The 20390-nt window shown below is 37.3% G+C and overlaps 1 protein-coding gene across 2 annotated transcripts in view; it reads left to right on the top strand.

Moving 5' to 3' along the window:
* LOC113029339 (cadherin-18) overlaps window positions 1–20390 on the top strand; it is a 94785-nt gene that overhangs the window by 58987 nt on the left and 15408 nt on the right. Inside the window, exons 7-10 of one of the 2 annotated variants that reach the window (XR_003273388.1) lie at window positions 10244–10380; window positions 13103–13224; window positions 15694–15811; window positions 16139–16334. Coding sequence is in view for 1 of the 2 variants with exons in the window: in XM_026180171.1 (XP_026035956.1) it covers window positions 10244–10380; window positions 13103–13224; window positions 15694–15811 (377 nt within the window). In the remaining variant the exon portion in view is untranslated. The remainder of the gene's footprint in view (window positions 1–10243; window positions 10381–13102; window positions 13225–15693; window positions 15812–16138; window positions 16335–20390) is intronic. The other variant, XM_026180171.1, reaches the window with a different exon arrangement.

Raw genomic sequence — 20390 nt, 5'->3', positions numbered from 1 at the left:
TTATGCGTAACTATTTTTAAATCCCAGTAGCACTGCAACCACGTAAGCTAGCGCAAAAATTTTTTTTGCATATGAAACCGGAGGAGTTGTACTTACATCTTATGCCATCAGCTTGTCCTAGGTCACGGTTTCCTTCCACATAAAGCTTTGCAAAAACTGCATAAAAAGCACTTGCAGGAACAAAAACATAATATTCCAGAAACACGCTTTACCGATCCGATCAGCTGTCCATAACACTTCCTACGTTGGAATAGACGTCAGCGCGAACTTTTGCATTTCCGCCATTACCTGCCCGAAACCGGAAGTGACGTCATTTTCGCGGAAATGTAGTCTTTTTTGCGATCAGGGCCTCAGGGCCTATACTGCTCTTTTTAAAAGTCATGTTTGACTTTATGACTTTCTGTGTCGTTTCTGGGATGCTTAGGACTCATATTGCACTGCTGGAAATAGTTTATTTTGATGCACATGCTGCTTTTTTGCAAATTTGCACTATAATATTTATTTTAGTTTTTCCTGCAGTGTATAAAAATTGGTGTATTTCAAAAATAAAACTATGAAGACACTCAAAATAAATTTCCTGTGGTGGGAAACTATTTTGTGCAACTTTTTTGTATTTACAGTTTTGAGGGATAAGCCTCTTAAATTTCTCTAACTACAAATATATGTTAAAAAAAATCAAAAACGATTTTCAATTTTTTTGTAGTTTATTGCACTTTTTTGCAATTTATGTAATTACTATGCACTTAATGAATACATATTATTAAAATCTGGGCTATAATGGTTGTATTGATGTATAGCAACTTGAAATGCTCCCAAAAATGGCTCCACAGCATGTAAAAATATAATATAAGCTCTGGCGGACTTGGTTCTATGATAGGTCTTAAAGGGTGAAGTTCAACTCTGTAATCTTCACTGTGTCACAGAGTTCAGTGAGTCCCGTTATTCACAGTATCAATCAGATCATCAGAGAACAGCTGATCAGCAATCAGTGGTGCCAACAGCGCCTCCTGTGGTGAGAGGATGCAATAATGCAATGTAGCATTTTTCCACTCAACACTTGCAGTCATGGAAACTGTCTGTTGGATCTGTGTGACGTTGCTTTCTTGGTTAGAGTTCCTCACAAATGTCCAGATGATTTCAAAGCTTTTCCCTGGAATTTGGTTGCCTTTTGTTCCATTTTATGTTAAGATTTGGGCTCTGGGGAGACTCTGTGTTCTATTGTGTGTTTTTACATCCAGATATGCTTTTACTAGTATTGTGTTTGGGATCATTGTCATGCTAAAAAATGAAACTATTACCATTGTCAGATGCTCTGCAGATGGTATTCCATGGTGGATCCAAATCTGATGATACTTCTCTGTGTCAAAATTCCATCAATTCACCACTGGTTGAAATGCACCCCAAAATCATGACAGATCCTCCACTATGTTTTACACATGGCCTCAGACACTCACTATTATAGTCTCCTGACTCCCTCTGTATATAATAATAGTTTGAACCAAAATTTTCAAATTTGCATTCATCACCCCATAAGACCCGTTGGTGGGATTTCTGGTGTAGTTTAGTGTAATCTGGCACACCCCAGCCTTTTCTCCCTGTTTCCCTTTAGTAACAATCAAGACCTCAAGACCATATCTGATTTAACCCGATATCATGACAAAGCGTGTAATAGATACGCCAGTCCACCGTGTCCATTTCACGCTTTAGCTCTCCAAAACTTGAAGTGTACACGCATGCAGAAGTTGCAGTAACAGCTGAGGGGGATATTTTATTTCAAGCCAGCATGAAAATAATCATGGGGAAAACATTTAAGCAGAAATTATTAACACATTTACATGTCCATACATGTTAGACCCTGGTGTGCATTTAATATTTTTTTTTGCTCACTGCTGACTTCCTGGCTTTGAATATATCATCTCCCCGTGCTTGTAATTTCAGCACGTGTGTCCATTTGACAGTTTGGAGAGGCAAAGCGTCAAATGGACACAGTGGACCAGCTTGTTTATTACACATTTTGCTGTGATACTGAGTCATATGATGAGGTTTCAGTAAACAGTACGTGGATCATCTTCAGGGGCAGATGCGTTTCTCAGGTCCTGTGTAAAAATAAACAAATAAAAGAAAATAAGCAAAGAGTGAAAACGCTACCAGTGTCCAAAAAAGGCCTTGGAAGACATTTAGAAAGCCTGGAGAACTATCACTCAATGCCACTTTAAAAATGCAAGAATGTCTGTCTCTTTCCAAGAAAATTATCATTCCTCTATGTTCTTTATATTCTCAGTGTCTAAAGGGTTTTTCCATGGTGCTGTACAACATCATGTTTTATAGATGCCCTGCAACATTTCAAATAGACTCTTGTCTTATCCTGATACTAGAATTGTAGATAAACACAAACACAAAAAAACAACTGCAGTGTAGATTGTGAGCCTAGTGAATCTGAATTTTTTGGCATCAGACGGCTGGTTATTTTGTCTCTACGCTTATGAAGTAACCTGAGGCAATGCAACTGCTTAGCACATTTGTATGCACTATAAACACATGGTTTTGCACTGTTGAAAGAAGATTGGTATTAGCCTTAGGCTGTGGACTAATCCTAGGTTGTCTCTCTGAACAGGTATCTCATTTCATGACATTACACTCAAGCAACTGTCCTGCTTGTAATCATTTGAATTCTCTTTATAGCCTTGATGTAAATGGCGGACCAGCTGTAAACATGATACTCCTCTTGAGATGAAGTATTGCTGTTATATCAATAAGAAGCAATCCTATATTGCTGTTAACCCCTTATGCCGTGGACCACAGAGCAATGGGTTTTTTTAAACAGCAGCATGGCACTTTACAGTTTTGGTTGATACTACACGTAGTGGGAATAGTAGGTGAGCAAGAAAATTACATTATTATTCAAAGATTATGAGTTAAAATGGGGGCATGGATGCAGGCAAGGTACGATACGCAAATCCCAGTTCTTAATGACAATTTTATTTAGTTATTAACACTAAAATACTCTAAAAACCACAGAAATTGACTGTAGAAAAGTCTAGAGAGAGTGTAGGACACACATTTTAACAAACTAAAGATCTGAGACTGGTACATGACAAGGCATGCTCCAGAGGTTTGTAAGAGAGTTGCAGTTAAGGATGTATGGGAAAAGCTGTGTCAGCCATTATCAGCATCAGCTGGACTCAAACTGGAACATATTGGCTCATGAAGTGCAAAAGAAAAAAAAATGTGGACTGGCACTGAAGGTTTATTTTCATTAGTACATACCCTAAGGTAATATAAAGGGGTTACATGGGGGGGAATATATATACCCAGAACTCTGAATTGTAATCTCTCCCAGTAATTTGTTTATCCAGGGCATCATGCAGTGCCTAAAGACTCTTCCATTAATGCTGGAGCCTGATGGGAGCTGCAGTGGCGCATGTCATAAGCACAAGATTGTTTGGGTTCTTGATACTGTACTGTTGCAGCAGCAAACAGTTACAGTAAGCCACTGGTTGAAATCATCTCTCTGCTAGTCACCTCCTACACAGCTTAAGCAAACGAAAGTGGTGACCTCAAATGTTGAAGTATGTCACAGCTTTCCCCGAAGCAGAAGCAAATTTTATCAGTCAACATCGATTTGACCTTTCACTTCAACAAATTAAAATACATGTTCCTTTTTGCAGGCATTTTAGGCCCAGTTGGGGTATGATGCTTTCTGAATCTTACAGCAGCAAACATCTCTGTTTAATATTAAGGTCCTTTAACCATGGAGAGCTTTATTTATTTATTTGTTTTCATTTAACATAGCAAGGTTTTTAGGGTGTGTGGATTTTAAAGTTTGACTAATAGATGAGTGGAAACTTGGGCACAAGAAGAGTCTTATTTGCACATTGGTCAGGGTGTCACACTCCAACAGCTACTCAAGGAGCAGTCTAGCAAATAACCAGCAGGAGAATTTCAGTAAATGTACAGCTGCAGGTATGTAGTTGATGTCTATAAGGTGTCCCATGGAAATGGGTGGAGGTGGTGAAGGCCACAGAATTTATTACACACCTTTTTTTCTGCAGGACAGTGACCAATAGCAAGTGTACTTTCCATTTCCATATCCATTGTGGCCGGCTTCAAATGATGCTCAACGCATCAACTTCAAGGACAAAGCTAATGAAAACTTTTACTCATGCTATAACAACTGTAAACATAAGCCAAAGACTTTATTATGTATTTTTATTACCTCACAGGAGCCACATTATGCTTGAGGCTTATTTATATCTACATACATCCTGGGATCTATTTTTCCGTCTAAAATTAATCAAAGGGGCAAAAATGCTTGGAATGAGTCCACTACTGAGCAAAGAAAGCCACGAATTGTTTGTCCATCTCCTTATCTTTACTACTCACTTGTTTGGATGGTAATTTGAAAAGGAATTTATGATGTTTATACACTATCTAAAACAAGCTGTTCTTCCAATAAGGACAGTGGCCCTTTAAAAACCTTCTCACTGGCTGGTCCTAGCAAATGAAAGGCTTGAAAAGCAGGTGGCCAAGAGTAGAAAAAACTGTCAGAAGCAAGAAATTACGTGCACTGACTCTAATCACATCAATAACATGACAGAAATACGAATATGAAAGAAAACACTAAAATCACAACAGGTTTACTTCTGACATTTTCATGCATTTTTATTTATTCCTTCTAATTAACTGCAATGAAATGTGCACATACCAGAGCATTTACATACACGTAAATTCAATAAGTTACTGCTCCCTAAAAGGCACTTACAATGTGGAAATGCTTAAACCCCAAGCCCATCAGTCTTCATCCACTTATCCAGTTCAGGGTCATGGTTGGGCTGAAGCTGCTGTAGGGCATGGCACTGGATACACCCTGGACTGGTCACCAATCACTCTCACATTCACAACTATGGCCAGTTTAGAATAATCATTTAACCTAACAGTCATGTCTGTGGGAGAAAGCTGGAGTACCTGGAGAGAATCCACCCAGACACTGGGAGGATGTGCAAATGTCCCTTCTTGCTTTGAGACATAAATCCAAACCACTAGATCACTCTGCTGCCCAAACCTCAAGCCATTATTATTATTATTGTTTTAATCTAACCTTTCTATATTTATATATAGAAAGCATATATTTACTATGTACAGTATTGTTACGCCACATTGTCTGCTCTCTCTAACTCGCACTCACCTTAGTTTTAGGTTGGCATGTCTCTCTTAGTGAGACTTTTGTTATATTACAATCAAAACCTATTGTTGGCAGCTATAACCATTTTTACTAAGTGGACAGTTGGCCCATGGCATTGTATCACGACTGTTTTGTAGTTGCCAATACTGAAAAAATTCTAAATATTTTTGTCGCTTTTAATAATGCAGAAGCCAAAAGTTAAGAAATGGAGGGTGGAGGTTTAAAAATACAGGATTTTTCCTTTCATACTCTGCCTGAATGCTTCCTGTGTTGACTTAGATGGAGCACCAGAGATGTTGCTATAATTGTGAGTGCAAGGTACATGACAGCTGCTGCCCTGCTAATGTGCTGCTCAAGCTACACTGTCTATTTAGGCAGGCTGTGTTCTTCATACCTTTGAAACTTCACTCAGAATTTTAATGCCAGAAAGGTTATTTAATTTAGAAACAGTTTGGATTTCTTTCCATTTTATTAAGTCTATGTTGGGATTTTTCTGCTTCTTTTCCAGCAAAGATGAATTACCAGTCAGAAGTTTTTTTTTGGAATAATATCAAAACCAACTGTATGCAGAGGTTTGTTTGAGGTACCTGGCATTGTATCCGGAGCTCAACATAATATATGAAATATATTATATGATTCAGCTCATTAATCATTATTCTGCCTTATTTTTCACATCTAGACCAAAGCACACAGGTCAAGATTAATCAAACCAAGACTAATTAATCAACTGTTTGGCATTTTTGTTGTCACAGACAAAGTAAAGGTTTCACGAATTTAAAAGTATGCAATCATTAGTCTTTACTTTTCTCCTTGTTAGTTCAGATTTCACAACTCTACATATAAATGATGGTTATATGATCAAGAGGGTCTTAAAAATACCAAAAATAATCAAGTCCAGGTTTGAAGAGTATTTTCAAAGCTGTGAAGCTGGTCTATTGTAGAAAAGAAACTATATATTGTTTTTTAAACTTACATTTTGGAGTTGGTTTCAAACAGCATTATGGTTTTAATTGGGATACTAAATTCCTTTTCACATTGGAGTGGTAAAAAAAAAGATTTCTTTCTGTCCATTATTCTATTCATTTTTCAATGTTTCTTTTGGATAATATTATGACTTGTTGTATTGGTGTCAGTCGCACCACACAGATATGACACCCGTTAACTTAATCAGCCATAAAACCCCCTATCACAGCATCTCTAATTAAGTCTGTTTTGCATGAGGTGAGCTTCGTCGTCCTTGATGAATGTTGTACAGTTTGAAATGTCTGGAAAACATAGGGTGAAGATTTGTTTTTCTGATTCATGTATTAATCTTGACAAGCTGTGAAAGATGTGTAGTAAACAAAAAGGTAATCTACATATGAAAGACTTTTCCTTGCGTTCCTAGAGGAATACCTGGTCCATTCCCGCAGTACATTACTTGCGCTGTTCATCACGTAAAGAAGAAGGCAGCAGGAAGTATTTTGATAACATCCACTTGAACACTGAAAGCTAAACAAGTGTGCCTCTGCTTCTTGTGTCTGCATCAGAATGTAAAATTCAGCAGTGTTTGCCTCTCTTTGATCATCAGAAGTCTGCCCATGCATGCAATGAAATAAATATGTGATTGAAGTGACATTTGAAATGTTGGGAAATGGTTTGAAATTGACATCTGAATAATCAAATGAGTTTTCCAGAGGTCTTTACCTCTGATTGCTCTTATACATTATCATATTTATTAGGAATAGTTTTGAAAAGTTTTTTGGCCTAGTTACCATTAGTCACAGCACAGACTCCCATCTTCAGCCAGTATTAACTGACTGCATCAATTGTAGTATCAAACAGACTCATTAAAGTAAGACGGGAAACAGTGAAATACCACTAAAGTCTACCATTATAATTATTATAGTGTTTTACCATTTTAAACACTGTGTATAAATTAAAATCTTAGGTTAAATGCTTAGTTAAACAATTGGCAGTTTATAATAAAAAAAAGTAGAACAAAACATATTTTTAGTGTTGTGCATTGTGTACGTTTCACTGTGGTTATCTGACATGCCATCAAACTATAGGTTTTTCTTCTGAAGACCTTTACTTTTACAGCTGAAAGGATGTCATGCTCTTATGAGCCTGAAAATATTAAATAAATCATGACAACATGCAGGTTCCAGGAACACTGGCAATCTGAGCTCAAATATTCAATAAATGCAATCCTGGCATCAGTAAACCCACTGCATTTCTACCTCTCATGTCGATTGAAAATTGTCGACTTAAGGGTATATTGCACAGGAGAATGAATGCTGGATTAAAGGTATAAATAGGTCATTAAGAGATAAATTAGGGAATACGTAGTCAATGCTCACTTTGTGCTTGAACTCTTGAGAAGCACTGGAGCTCATTTCTGCTTTGTATTCCACAGACTCCTTTGCATTCAGTTTGATAACACTGTCGCTAGAAAGCCATTACAAGAGTGTAAACATTGCCAGGAGAACACTGCCTTTTGTTATTATTAAATATTGAAGATAATTGCTCTTGACTTAGAAATGTGTATTTTCAGAACATTCTGTCAAGACCTAAAGTCCATTTAAAAGCTGTAGGGATTATTCTATTCATGTGCTTTAGTGGAGGTACCAGGCTTTGAAAATCACAGGAGCATAAATATGTCTCCTTTGGCTCACGCTGCCTCTCCACTTCAGTCACGTCAGTGTGTCAGTTTGTTCTTGTTGTGCTTTACTAAATCTTATTAATTCGGGGTTTTGTTTTACTTCTTTTTTTTTTTGGTTTTTTTGTCCATAAAATGGACATAAACAAAAACAAATAGATATTTATTGCATAGTGTTTTGACTCTGGCTTGGTAAACTTTAAGCCAGGGTCAAAACACAATGCCCTTGCATAATATCCTGAGGCTTCTATAACTTGGTACTGAAAAGGATACTAAAAGAATTACATACAAAGATGCAGCAGGGATAGACTCCACGCCCTGGTGATTTTGAATTGGATAACCAGAAAATAGATGGATTGGTGTACGCTTGACCAGTATCGCTCAGTGATGGTGGTTGTGTGGGTCTAAAGGAGCTTCCAAGAGTTTTGTTTTGTTTTTTTAATCTCCTAATCACATTATCAAGATTGTGTTGGAAAAATGATGCAAACTTGAGGAACCAACTTTAAAAGAGTTTATTTATGTCGTCTTATTTTAGTTATTTTTTGTATGACCGGAGGAATTCCATCAGGTTTGGTATCAATTAATTAAAATTTTGCTGATCTCCTCTTTATGAAATGTCTGTTCCTTGTGCAACTCTGGACCGCTTCACATGTTCCTGCAGATTTTAGATTTTTCTAGCCACTTACCCTTGTGCATTTGCAATTTCACCTCAATGAACATCTAGAGCAAACAGTGTGTGAGACTAACCCCTTAATGTCACGATTCTAGAATAATCACTGGTAATAAAAGCTCCAGGACTCTGACACCAGACTTGTTTCTTTTCTTGTTTTTCTTTTTTATTTGTTTTCCATGAATGAATGTGGAGGCTAAGCCTAAAGGTGGCACACAAGGTCAGGAACTGACCATGAGCATCATTATTTCTTCCAAATACAGAGTTGTGCACAGGGAATTCATCCCCTGAGGTCAGATTGTTAAAACAGGGTACAGCTGTAATGTCCTAAGGCATCTGGGAAGAGCACAACATGCGGTGTGGGCCATTGTTTACCATAGCAGAAGGCAATGAAAATACAAGAGCTTTTCGGCCTTGCCGAAACAATCTTTCCATGCCACCTGCTGTACTCACCAGATTAGGCTCCCTGCAAGTTTGTCCTCTTCCTCAATGTGGCATTAAAGTTGAAGAATTGCTGTCTTGTCACATTGGGTGAGATCCAGCAAGCTTCTCAAATGTGCAAGTGGTCAGGACAGGACTAAATAAGAATTATCTAAAAGTAGCAGCAGCACAGAGAATGGTAAAGGGATGGAAAACAAGACTACCTATTAAAAACAGATGCAGTTTTGATTTTTGTGATTTGACCTCATATATTTTTGTTTTGTTTTAATGTTTCTTACGAGCCATTTAAATTTATGCAATTTAGGTAAGTTAAGTAAATACTTAAAGTTTTATAATTCTTTATTATACATTAAAAGTATTCTACACACAAAATAGGAAACGAAGAACAAAATTAGTACAGAATGGCACTTTTAGAGATTTTAGGTTGTTGATAAACACGTTGCTGTGGCGTAGTGTTAATGAAATACTGAAATGTTAGATTAGTGTTTAACAAATTAGTGTTTATTTCTTTATGTTTTTTTTCCAAGACTTTCTTGTAATGTTTATAATTTTTTAAAGTGATCTTGACCAATAGTTCTCTAGGCTCAAGAAATAGGAAAAGGCTTTCCAAAGAGACAAGGGAAACAGGAAGAATAGACTGAGGTAAGGACAGAGGCTCAACGGTGACCTCCTTTTACACGGGAGAGGTTCTGTCATGGTTTGGGCCTGTCTTTCAGCCTGTGATGTTGGGGGTCTTGTCAGAATTGATGGAATCAATGAAAACATATACTTTCAGATTTTGATCTTCCATGCAGAAGATTTGACTGGCAATGGTGTCATTTCTCAACACAACAATGGTTCTAAACAAACATACCTGGATAGAAAAAAACGAACAAACATGAAATATAAAGGTGGTCGTACCAAATATTTACTTCAAGCTTGGTAGAACTGGGAGACTTGTAGAATTGGACAAACTCTGGGTTTTGCCTTATTCAATGTATTTCTATGTATGAATGCACAATAAATAAATTGCTGTTCTTATTCACCTTTTTACTGGCAAAATAAAAGTGAGGGGTGCGTTCAGACTTTTGGCCATGTGAAGAGTGATTGTCATTTATGCTCAAGTCTGTTTAGCATTTTGAATTTCCTAGAATACAATAAGATATTAGCATTTCAAAAACTTTCTGACATCTCAATGTAAAGAACAGTGTGTAGATATCCTTATCCTGACAACACTGACATCTCTAACAGAGGGTTTCGCTGTGGGTTTGTACTGCACATTCCAAATGTATACATAACATCAAATGCAATCTTGTTTTTCTTTCAATAGATACTTCTTGGACAGAAAAGAGGAAGGTATAAATTATTTCAGAGTCGACGAATACAGTGGAGTTATATATACAACACTGCCCCTGGACAGGGAAGATATGCCTTGGCACAACATCACTGTTATGGCCTCGGAGGTTGGTAGGTATCCAGGTTGCTTTCCGTATACAAAATGTTTACAAGAGTAAGTAAATGTAATGCCACTGGTACATCTGTTATGTGAATGTTCATGAGTGGGTAGTGGTGATACCAGCTGTGCTTCATCTTAACAAAGCTTATATGAAGTAACAACTTGCCTTTTCTTGTAGCCCTACAATTTCAGGTAGTTAATTAAACTTTAATTTTACAGTTATAGTATTTAACAAAGTGGATTTTTTTTGTTTTATAAATCCATAAAAATTAAATGTACTGTTTGTTAAATGTAAATAAGCAAATTGGGAGATGCACTGCACATAATGAACTGAACAGTCATAAACACTTGAAAATGCTGTAATGCATTCGGTTGAAAGAGGCACTCAAGAGATTGATCAATCTTTCCACTCTTGTTTTGTTTTGCCTCAAGCTAATAAGAGACATTATAAATCAGAATCACATTCAAACTATGGTTGAGTTCTGTGTCATGACAGCAAGATGATTCAAAAAGCAGAAATTACAAAATAGGTGTGTGCTGTAGTTCTACCCCGAGTTTGTTTTTTTCTTAAACGCTCTCCCACCAGATAACAAGACACCCTGCGGGGATCATATACTCAGACAGAGGGTAAAATTGGAGTCCAAATCAATATCACCAAAATAAAAGGTTCCAAAAGGAATGAGCACATGAATCTGCACTGAACAGTTTCCATTTATCTACTGAGCAAAAAATGCATGTAGATAATCATATTTGAAGGTGCATCAGTACAGTGTATGTTAATGGACACTTTCATTGCTGCAGATTTGTAGCAGTTATTTAATTTTCTATATTAAATGTTTGGAATACAAACAAATATACTTGTTCTACCCAGGTCTACCCAGGTCTTCGATTGAAAACTAGTTAATATTATGGCTCACAGGTGTACCAACTTCTAAATATATAAAATCTTATATTCCTCTTATTTTGAAATACAGACCATAAATGTGTGTTATTTGAGCTATGCTGCAAAAATCTAATGTAATTTGAATGGTAAATAAAAAGGGAAAATATTTTTCTAATCATTATTAAGAAAACTGCTTAAAGTCAAGTAATTAAAGTTTTGTAGTTAACCAAAAAAGGTGTGCAGTCTGTGGACTGTTTATATTTTATCCACGTTTAACTCAGTGCACCAAGATGCCTAAATGGGATTATTAACAGCAATACAAAAATAATCAACAGATTTAAACAGTCCAGTGTAAGTAATGGAATTAACAGTCTGAAGACTTGAGAAAACAACAGTGAAGGATAATATTTGCATATTGATTAGAATGTGCAGTATAATTTTTTCTTATAATTAACTAAAAAAATCAAATTAGTCTCAATTGTTTCAGTGTCCTTTCCTGCAGTGAAAATTAATTAAATCAATACATGCCCCTCTAACTCCAATTGCTATCAGGTAACTTGGATAATTTGTAATCACAATTAGGCAAATCTCTTGCCAGGCGAGTGGGATTCTGAATGCTAATGTTTCTTTTAACTTCTCTTTAGTATTCAAGGATACAGTTACATGCCAAGACACTGTCAAAAGGCAGAATGATAAATTTTTACCTCTTTGAATGAGCAAGGACACAGTGTCATCGAGACAAAGCACCAAACAGTTCACTGCGAACCATCCTGTAGAGATTTTATCCTGAAAAGGCGTGGGAATAGATGGACTGTCCAAACTGAGAAAGTGAATTAGAGGATGAACGTATGATAAAATAACATTTTAGTGTTTGGGGGTTTAAATTGGTAGTTTATGGTGGAAATATTGTCTTGGAATACCATTGGTGCAAAGTCAAATCTTCAATTAGTGGTGAAAAAAATGCTGCACAAGATAAAGTAAGTAAAGATGCAGGAGCATTCATTTAAATCAAAGACATGAACACCTGCGTTAACTTTGTGTGTGTGTATACATATATATATATATATATATATATATCTTTTTCTTTCACTGAAGGTTCTGCTGAGGAAGCATGCTATTTTTCAGCACTGTTCTGGTACACTCATAATGTAAAACATACTCGCACCTGGAAGCTACAAAACAACTCTTCTGTCAGTGACAGAGGGGCTGCAGGCTGCTGAGGTTAACTAGATTGCTCAAGGGCCCTTGCTGTGGGGCCAGAGAAAAATTACATGTGACCTGTATACTCCCAGTCATAAGAGTAGCTCAATCTGCCATTTTCAGACACTTGCATTATAACAGTACATTTAGCCCTGCTTTTTTTTTTTTTTTTTTTTTGCTTAGTACTGATGCTGTTTCAGGTGGTCTTCGTAGGTCATAAAAGCCTTTTTCTTAGACAATGTTGCAGTCTTGGACCTGTAACATCCTGTAAATACTAATGTTCTTCACATTACACAGACAGTAAAAAAATGTTTCACTAAATTGACTTTAAAAATTAACCATTGAGTATATTTTTTTAATCTTTCAAAGTGAATATTTTGCATGTAAGATGGGTTATGTATTATAACCAAGAACTACAACTGAAAAAAATGCCATGATTATATCAATTTTAATAAACAAAGTTGATTTGTGCAGCATTGCACCCCTCAATGCTTTTATAAGGACAAACCGACAGACAAAACCCATAAACAATCTAACAGGAAGAGCACACCATGCCCTAGTTTGAAATGTTGAATGTTTCACTTTGCTATTAAGGTTCACGCTTGGCTTTTATCTTTTTTGTCTCTTTTTCTTTTCTTTCTCTGCTTCAGACAATCCCAGCCTTCTCAGTCACGTTCCTGTAACTGTTCAGGTCCTCGATGTGAATGACAATCCACCAGAAATAGCAACAGATGAGGAAGTTATTGTCTGTGAGAGCTCAAGACCGGGACAGGTAAGTGTCAGGGACTCGCCTAGAAAAACACAAAAACACCTATTTCCGTTTTTTGGTTTTTTTCCCTCTACATCTCTGACTTCAAACATTAAAACATTCCTTCAAGTCAAAAACACCTCAGAAGTAAAGTGTTGAGCGCTGTCCATTAAGCACAGTCATTTCCCTGGCTACATGAATTCTGCACCGAACTGTTGTTTCCCTCAGCAGTTCGGGTTGCTCACCGAGAGCTGAGCAATAAGAGACTGCGAAGGCACTGGAGAGAGCTGCTTAATCATCCCTCATTCAAAATGAGTATCTCAGCAGCAAACCATGACAGCTCTAAATCGAAGCTCATTCCAATTTGCGCTCAGTAGTCTTTGATTCATTCAAATTAAGAAGGTTTTTGAGATACAGCGCGATCAGCAGCATGGAAAATGGCTGAAAGGCTGGTTCGGCAAAGGATGATGAAGTAAAGACTAGGAAGACACAACTAAATACATTTTTAATAGTTTTGAGCTGTTGGAAGAAAAGTTTGAAGAAAAGTTCGAATGAAAGTTTGTATTAAATTTGTATTAAGGTTACATTGTTGCCTGAGGGTTCTTGGCTCAGGGGATTAACTGGTAAGTATTATAATGCACCGAATGAGACAGCAGGATACCACTATTCAGAAGACAATGCATTTAAAAACTGAGCTTCTCATTAATGTTTTAGAATATGTTTGTATTTCTTTTTAATACCACAGCAATTCGATTTTTTTCTTTTTAATTTGTTGGAAGATGACAATCAAAATTTTGACACAATACCTCTTGCCAATAAAGAAGTAACATTTTATCACACCTAATTTAGTTATATATATACGTTATATTTAGTGGTACACACTAAATGGTTGGGAACTGGTTCTTATATAGTTCTTTTTTACTAACTGAGCACGTTTTTGCCTTTTACGGTACATTTAAGTTTAAGCTGATTTTTTTTAAAGCTTGAGGTGTCCCATGGTTAGAATAAAAAAATGAGTTACTGTTACAGCAATACTGGCCAATTGCTAAAGGAGTAAAAATGCTTGACTTTTGTATAAGTGACCTCGTGTGTTTAAACACATTTATTAGACCAATAACAAAACACAAATATTTTAGAAACATGTTGAAAATTAAAAATTACATTCAGCTATTAAGACACTTGTTTTCTGTTTAGGGATTATAGCAATAATAATTGAAAATGTAATAATGTTCTTTACTATTTTTTGGCTTTTTTTGTAAAACTGTATATTTGAAAATCCATGAATGGCAACAATAATTACATCTTAGCATTAGAAATGTAATTTAAATTAAAGAGCTTGCACATACTGGTGGATTAATCATTACATAAACATGAAGCACGAGTTTAGTAATTAGAAGTACTTTTAATTTAGTGCAGCTGTGGCATAAACCTTACGTTAGGTGGTGGTTAAGCAGTGTACATGTCCTTTTAAAAGTAGGGATGATAACACTTTTCAAGATGGGCTGTTTAGTTTTATAGGTGACTCTTTCAATGCAACAAATTCAGTGTGAATTCTCACTTCAGCAGTCACTGGGCTGTTCTGGTGTATAATTTGACATTGTGACATGTAGGATTTATTTATTTATTTACACTAAACTAATTTACTAATTAGATCAAAGACCACTGGGCATGTTCAGCCCAAAAGATGCCTACAATAAGAGCTGATTGTCACTATCTGCCAAACAATGGATTAATGGAAGACAAATTTGCACCCGCTATCAAACCATGCAGACATTTTCATGCTGACAGCAAATTGTATAGCTCCATCTTGTTTGCTAACATCCCACTGAGTTTTAAGAATGATCTTTTTAGCATGTGTCTGTTTTTTCTTACACTGATTAAAACGACAACAATTAGAACTTAGCTTTTGAGCCCTTAGAAGAAAGAGAGCTCTGCTCCACTCAGCCACTCTGTCAAGCATTACATCCACATAAGTACAAATAGACACAAAGGACAGAGGCTTGAGCAAGTGCACCAGGAGAAGAAGAAAAAAAATGCCCCTAATCTCACATTTAAACTTTTTCTCGGTGACAGAGGGTATCAGGTCATTGTTTTCTCTCCTCACAATCATTTACATTTACTCACTGTGTCTTTTACCAATTAAGCGTAGTAATCTGACAGAAGTGGCAGTAAGGTTGCCCCGAGAGCACGTCTTTCATTGTTAGATTCCAGCTCCCCCTTGCACAAGCCAAAAGCTCTCAGATGCAAGTGTCACAACTAGATAGTCTCCTTCGAGCACCGCACACAAGTAAAGAAAAAATAGTTACATGAGCATTTGGCTGTAGGTCAGAGGCACTCTTGACTGTGACTAATTATGATCAACAAATCACAAGACATGCTAGAGAAACTAAATCAGCTCCTTGTCCTCTGTGCAGAGTTAGTGTGTGGCAGATAATTAAATGTTGCAGGTGTCGTCACTGGAACGTGATTTATCCTTTGTCTTGTGAACAACAGGTGATCCAGACTGTCACAGCAGTGGATAAGGATGACTTTGCCAACGGACAGCGGTTTTCCTTTGCTTCACCAAGCCAGCTACCAGTTAATCCCAACTTTACCCTTAAGGACAATGAAGGTAATCAAAGTGATCAATATGTTTGTTTGCATTCCTTATGAGTTTTGCACTCTGCCTACAGAGATATCCTCGTTGCTCACGCTTCGAGATCCAATAAGCTGCACTGATATTCCAGCACCTTGGAGGTGCAATAAAAATATTCTCTCTGTCAGCTGGGTATGGTAAGCATCTGAAGACTCAAATGCTGCCAGTAGTACCTACTGCGAGTCAGGTTTGCATGAAACATAAGCATCATAGAGGGTTGGCATGTTTGAGCATTGTGTTGTCAAATGGATTACCTGCTCAGGCACTCTCTTTCCACCTCATGTGTGCATTATTTTGTTCCAGCCCAGGGCCAACAGTGGGTGTTACCATGGCAACAATTTCAGTCTTAGGGGAATACCTAGCCCTGGGTTGGTCTGCAATCACAGGGCTTTTAAAAGCTCTCAGCCTGAAGATCTCACAGTTTCCCACTGAGAAGAGGAGTTCACAGCACTCCAGAAGAATCTCTGAGCCAGAGAGGGGCATAAAAACAGAGAGGAAGGTAGTATGAGAGAGATCAAAAAAATCAATGTGATAACCAGAGATGAGTCTGTTTAGCCCTTGGTCCAGTTACTTCCCACCACAAGAATTCCCTTGCCTACTTCAACTACATTAAAGTGCAGAGGGAAGTTTTGCTGCATTCATGTAAGTGGCACTCAAAGACATCCCTCACTCCCTGCCCACCTCCACACCTAAGGGGTACATAAATCAAACAGGGCAAAGATCGACTTTAGCACTGCTCCAAAAAACATTTCAGTGGATACACAGTATAAGTAGTTAATTTGGCTCCTGTTTTTTTTTAGCAGTTTTACACATGACATGCATACAGAGCAGCTCTGCAGTCAGCTATTGAACCTCCAGATAGTGGTGTGGTGCAAGAGTTTTTCAGAGGAAGCCAGAAAGTTTGAGTTTGCTATAAATCCTACAACTGTTTTAGATATGTCGGTGTGTGTGTGTGTGTGTGTGTGTGTGTGTGTGTGTGTGTGTGTGTGTGTGTGTGTGTGTGTGTGTGTGTGTGTGTAACTGTCCTGGAAAAACACTTGTTAAATATAGTTCTTATTTTTGTCACTTTAAAGGGTATGAAGACATACACCTCCACTGTCACAAAAACATCTCTTGCTGATTTGCCATATGCTGTGTTGAAGTGACCATATTTAGCGTTTTTGGGTTTTACCTTAGGGTGTTACATTCCTTTTTTGTGCACATTAAAAGCCTGCCAGGTAATAAAGCCCAACGTTTTCGGCAAAGGGAGAAAGCAGTGCAGACAAACTGCCTGCAGGGCTTCATTAGGAGTATATAATTTTCTTCTTCCAAATGTTGTGAGCAAACAAGTTTTCCTGGCTTCACTCTTGGCATCTGAGTTACTGAAATGCGCAGTGGATTAATTTTATTTTTGATGGCACTCTTCAGTGTTGGCACCTTGTGCGGTTAATGTGGTTAAAGTATAAGCTGAAATTTTATGCCCATACCTAAACAAAATTGAAAGAAAGTGATCTAGAACTACAACAGAACTATATAGGTTCTGCTTTGGGCCATGTTGCTTCTCTCTACAGAGTTTTATGACATGTGGCTTGGTTGTTTAGTAGTCTTGTGTTTGGGCCAGTTCCTGTTTGGAACAAAGGATTAAACTTAGCTCTTGGAGTTGTACTAAACATGCACTGATTACAAAATGTTCTTGGCTGATTTCAAATATACTCTTAGTGTGACTTGCCTATACCAATTTCGCTGATTTCAGTTTTATTTCTAAGAAACAGTAACTGACAGCATATATGAACAAAACTCAACTTTTTCTCTGTGGAAACTTTTTCATAACAAAGACATTATTAAAATTAACAATTTCCCCCAAATAACTTACAGGATCCTCTCTCACTCTCACAACTGACAATATATTGTTATCCTACTGAAAAGCAACATAAATAAGGATCTGAAAATGAATTGCTGTACACCTGCCTTTACCTGACATATTTTACCTTACCGATCAAAAGCAGGTGCATCAGATTTATACAACAAAAACCAGATTCTGTCACACATCATTTTCCAATATGTTTATAACTTCACCAGGTAACAGGACATTGACCCTTTCTCTTCACTTTTTATTCTAAATGCTTCAAAGCTAAGTTCTTCTCTTGACTCTAGAATTTTTATTCGTGGCAGCTTTCATCTTTTACTGTTCGCTGCTGGCTTGTGGCTGATTCTGAGCTCTCGATAGCTTTAGTGTTAGCCACTTTTCCTTTGTTAGCTTGATTAAACTGTCCATGTGCATTTGCAAACTTTGTTTCTTCGTTCACTTTCGTGCTAACAGCGTAGCATGGAGCTGTGAGGGTTTGTGCGACTGTTTACCTCTGTCACAGTGCACATTTTCCATGTATTGGGTCGCTTGTATGAAAGGATGACCAGCCAGTCACTAATCCGAGCTTTAAACACTGGAAATCAGTTGAGTCTGGTCAATTGATGTTCTTGAGATGCACCTGGGAGACAGAGGAGAAAGGACACTTGCCAAAGGAGCTATTATTAAATTTCTTTGTGGAAGTGTTTTTGTCTTGAGTGTATTACCTGGAATATGCCAAACACAGTGGGAGGGTGTCTCTTTAAACAATTCATTATTATTAATATTGTTATTGTTAACATTATTTATTAATGCAAAGCTAAGAAAAGGGACAACATCAAGCTGTCACAGTGAGACAGTAATTCTTTGCTTTGCTCTTTGCTTTTGTTTTTTTTATTGTGACAGGGGTATTTTATGGTTTTGAACTTTAGAAATAAAATGATGCTCTTCACAGCAGACAGTATCAAAGTGTAAATGCATAGTGAGGTGAAAGGGGCAGTCAACATTTTCTTTGGTGCCTGCTTCACTGTAAAAGTTTAATCCAGTGATTTACAGACCTTTGGTCCTGGCAGCTTTTCTGTGTAGGGATAAAAGCTCCTTATAGGGTATAACAGGGTAAATTGGTTTCACGTTACAGATAAGAGTGATTCACAGCCCTTCTTGGATCTGAGTCTTTTGAAAGATCTGCTTGTATTAGGGAAACCAGGGCATCTTCCTGGAGCCAGGTGTTAGAGGCTAGTGCTTCATGGGTAATGCATGCCTGTGACTATTAAGATTGGCGAGGACTGCATCATTCAAGTTTTTAAAGCTTTTGAAAATCTACACGTCCAGTCCACATACCCATCATTTGAAAATATTTCTCACTCTTGCAAAATGATTCTTTCAAAAGTTCTTAGATTTATTATAACAGAACCGTCTGCAGTAAAATATTCCCAAAGCATTAAATAAAAGGAGCTCTTCATTCTTGAAGGATCGATGGCAAGAGTTAGGGTTTTTTTCATGCTGTTTGAGTAATAGTGCTTTTCATTTTAGATTTCGTTGAGATTTGAGTGCATACCATCTCAGAGGCTCTTGGTTTTTGACATAGTAGATCTTTTATATAATCCCATAAAGGATCACCCAATTATGTGTTATGGCATGGAAAGAGTTTTTTAGAGATACATTATACTAAAAGGAAGAAAATCACATTACACGTTATACAATAATCATAATTTGTAACTTTCAAACCTCCTAGTATTTCCCCATTATGTTAGCATAGAAGTACTAATGACTATCTTAACTCAAGATGTGCAGTTGTCCAGATGAAGGATTGACACCTCCAAGTTCTCTCGGAAGCACATGTGCTTCTATTCCCACATAGCATTGAGCTTACCATTTGGCACTTTCTGATCTTTTAATTCGCTTGCCTACTCATTTATACTACAATTCCTTGTCCACTTAGAATGATTCATATCACCTTTTATTCTAAAGTTGTCTCTCATCTGCATAAATCGCTCTCTGAAATGTTAAGCTGCTGGACTCAGAATTCATGTGGTTTCAGTTCGCTCAAATATTAGAGCCTACATGTGCTGCACTCAGAAAATGGTGTAAAAAACATATGCGTAGCTTTTTGCTTGCGCTCTGTGTTAGAAGGTATCTGCCTGCTCACGATATATGAGTGAGAGTGAGAGCGAGGCACAGTGAGCTATACTGTTGACTCCACTGTCTGATAATTAAAGTAAGCTCTTCACACTCAAAGCAGCTTCTTTCATTTCTGTTGTAGCAGACCAACAGTTGGTAGCAGCTCTCTGCCAAGGCCTAATACCCCCCTCTGTTGTTGTGCAACTGATGAAAATCCCTCTCAGTCACTCACACGGCTAACTCTCTCGTGACCTCCTTTCCGTCTCAGTTACCATTTGCACAATGGATCGCCATGAAACGTGAATTATGGTGGCTTTGTGCCCAGATTTTTGTGTGAGAAAAACAGGTTCAGCTGGACTCACTGATATATTTTTAACTAATTAACCAATTAGAATCCACCCTTTCATTCCTGATATTTAGTATTCACTTGAAAAGAAGATGACAGCTAAAGTTCTGTGTGTGTTTTGGGGTTTTTTTTCCATCAAGCTATTTCTTTACTTCACCATATCACATCTAATATCATATTACTGCTAGTGCGCTTCCTGCAGAGATGTGCAACAGCACTGGCTCTGTTTCACAAAATCACATCAGCAAAGAGGTTGAGTGAGGATT

This window comes from Astatotilapia calliptera, chromosome 9 (assembly GCF_900246225.1).
Source record: "Astatotilapia calliptera chromosome 9, fAstCal1.2, whole genome shotgun sequence".
Lineage (NCBI taxonomy): Eukaryota > Metazoa > Chordata > Actinopteri > Cichliformes > Cichlidae > Astatotilapia > Astatotilapia calliptera.
The sequence above is the reverse complement of the archived record's forward strand: the minus strand, read 5'-3'. Positions and strand labels throughout refer to the sequence as shown.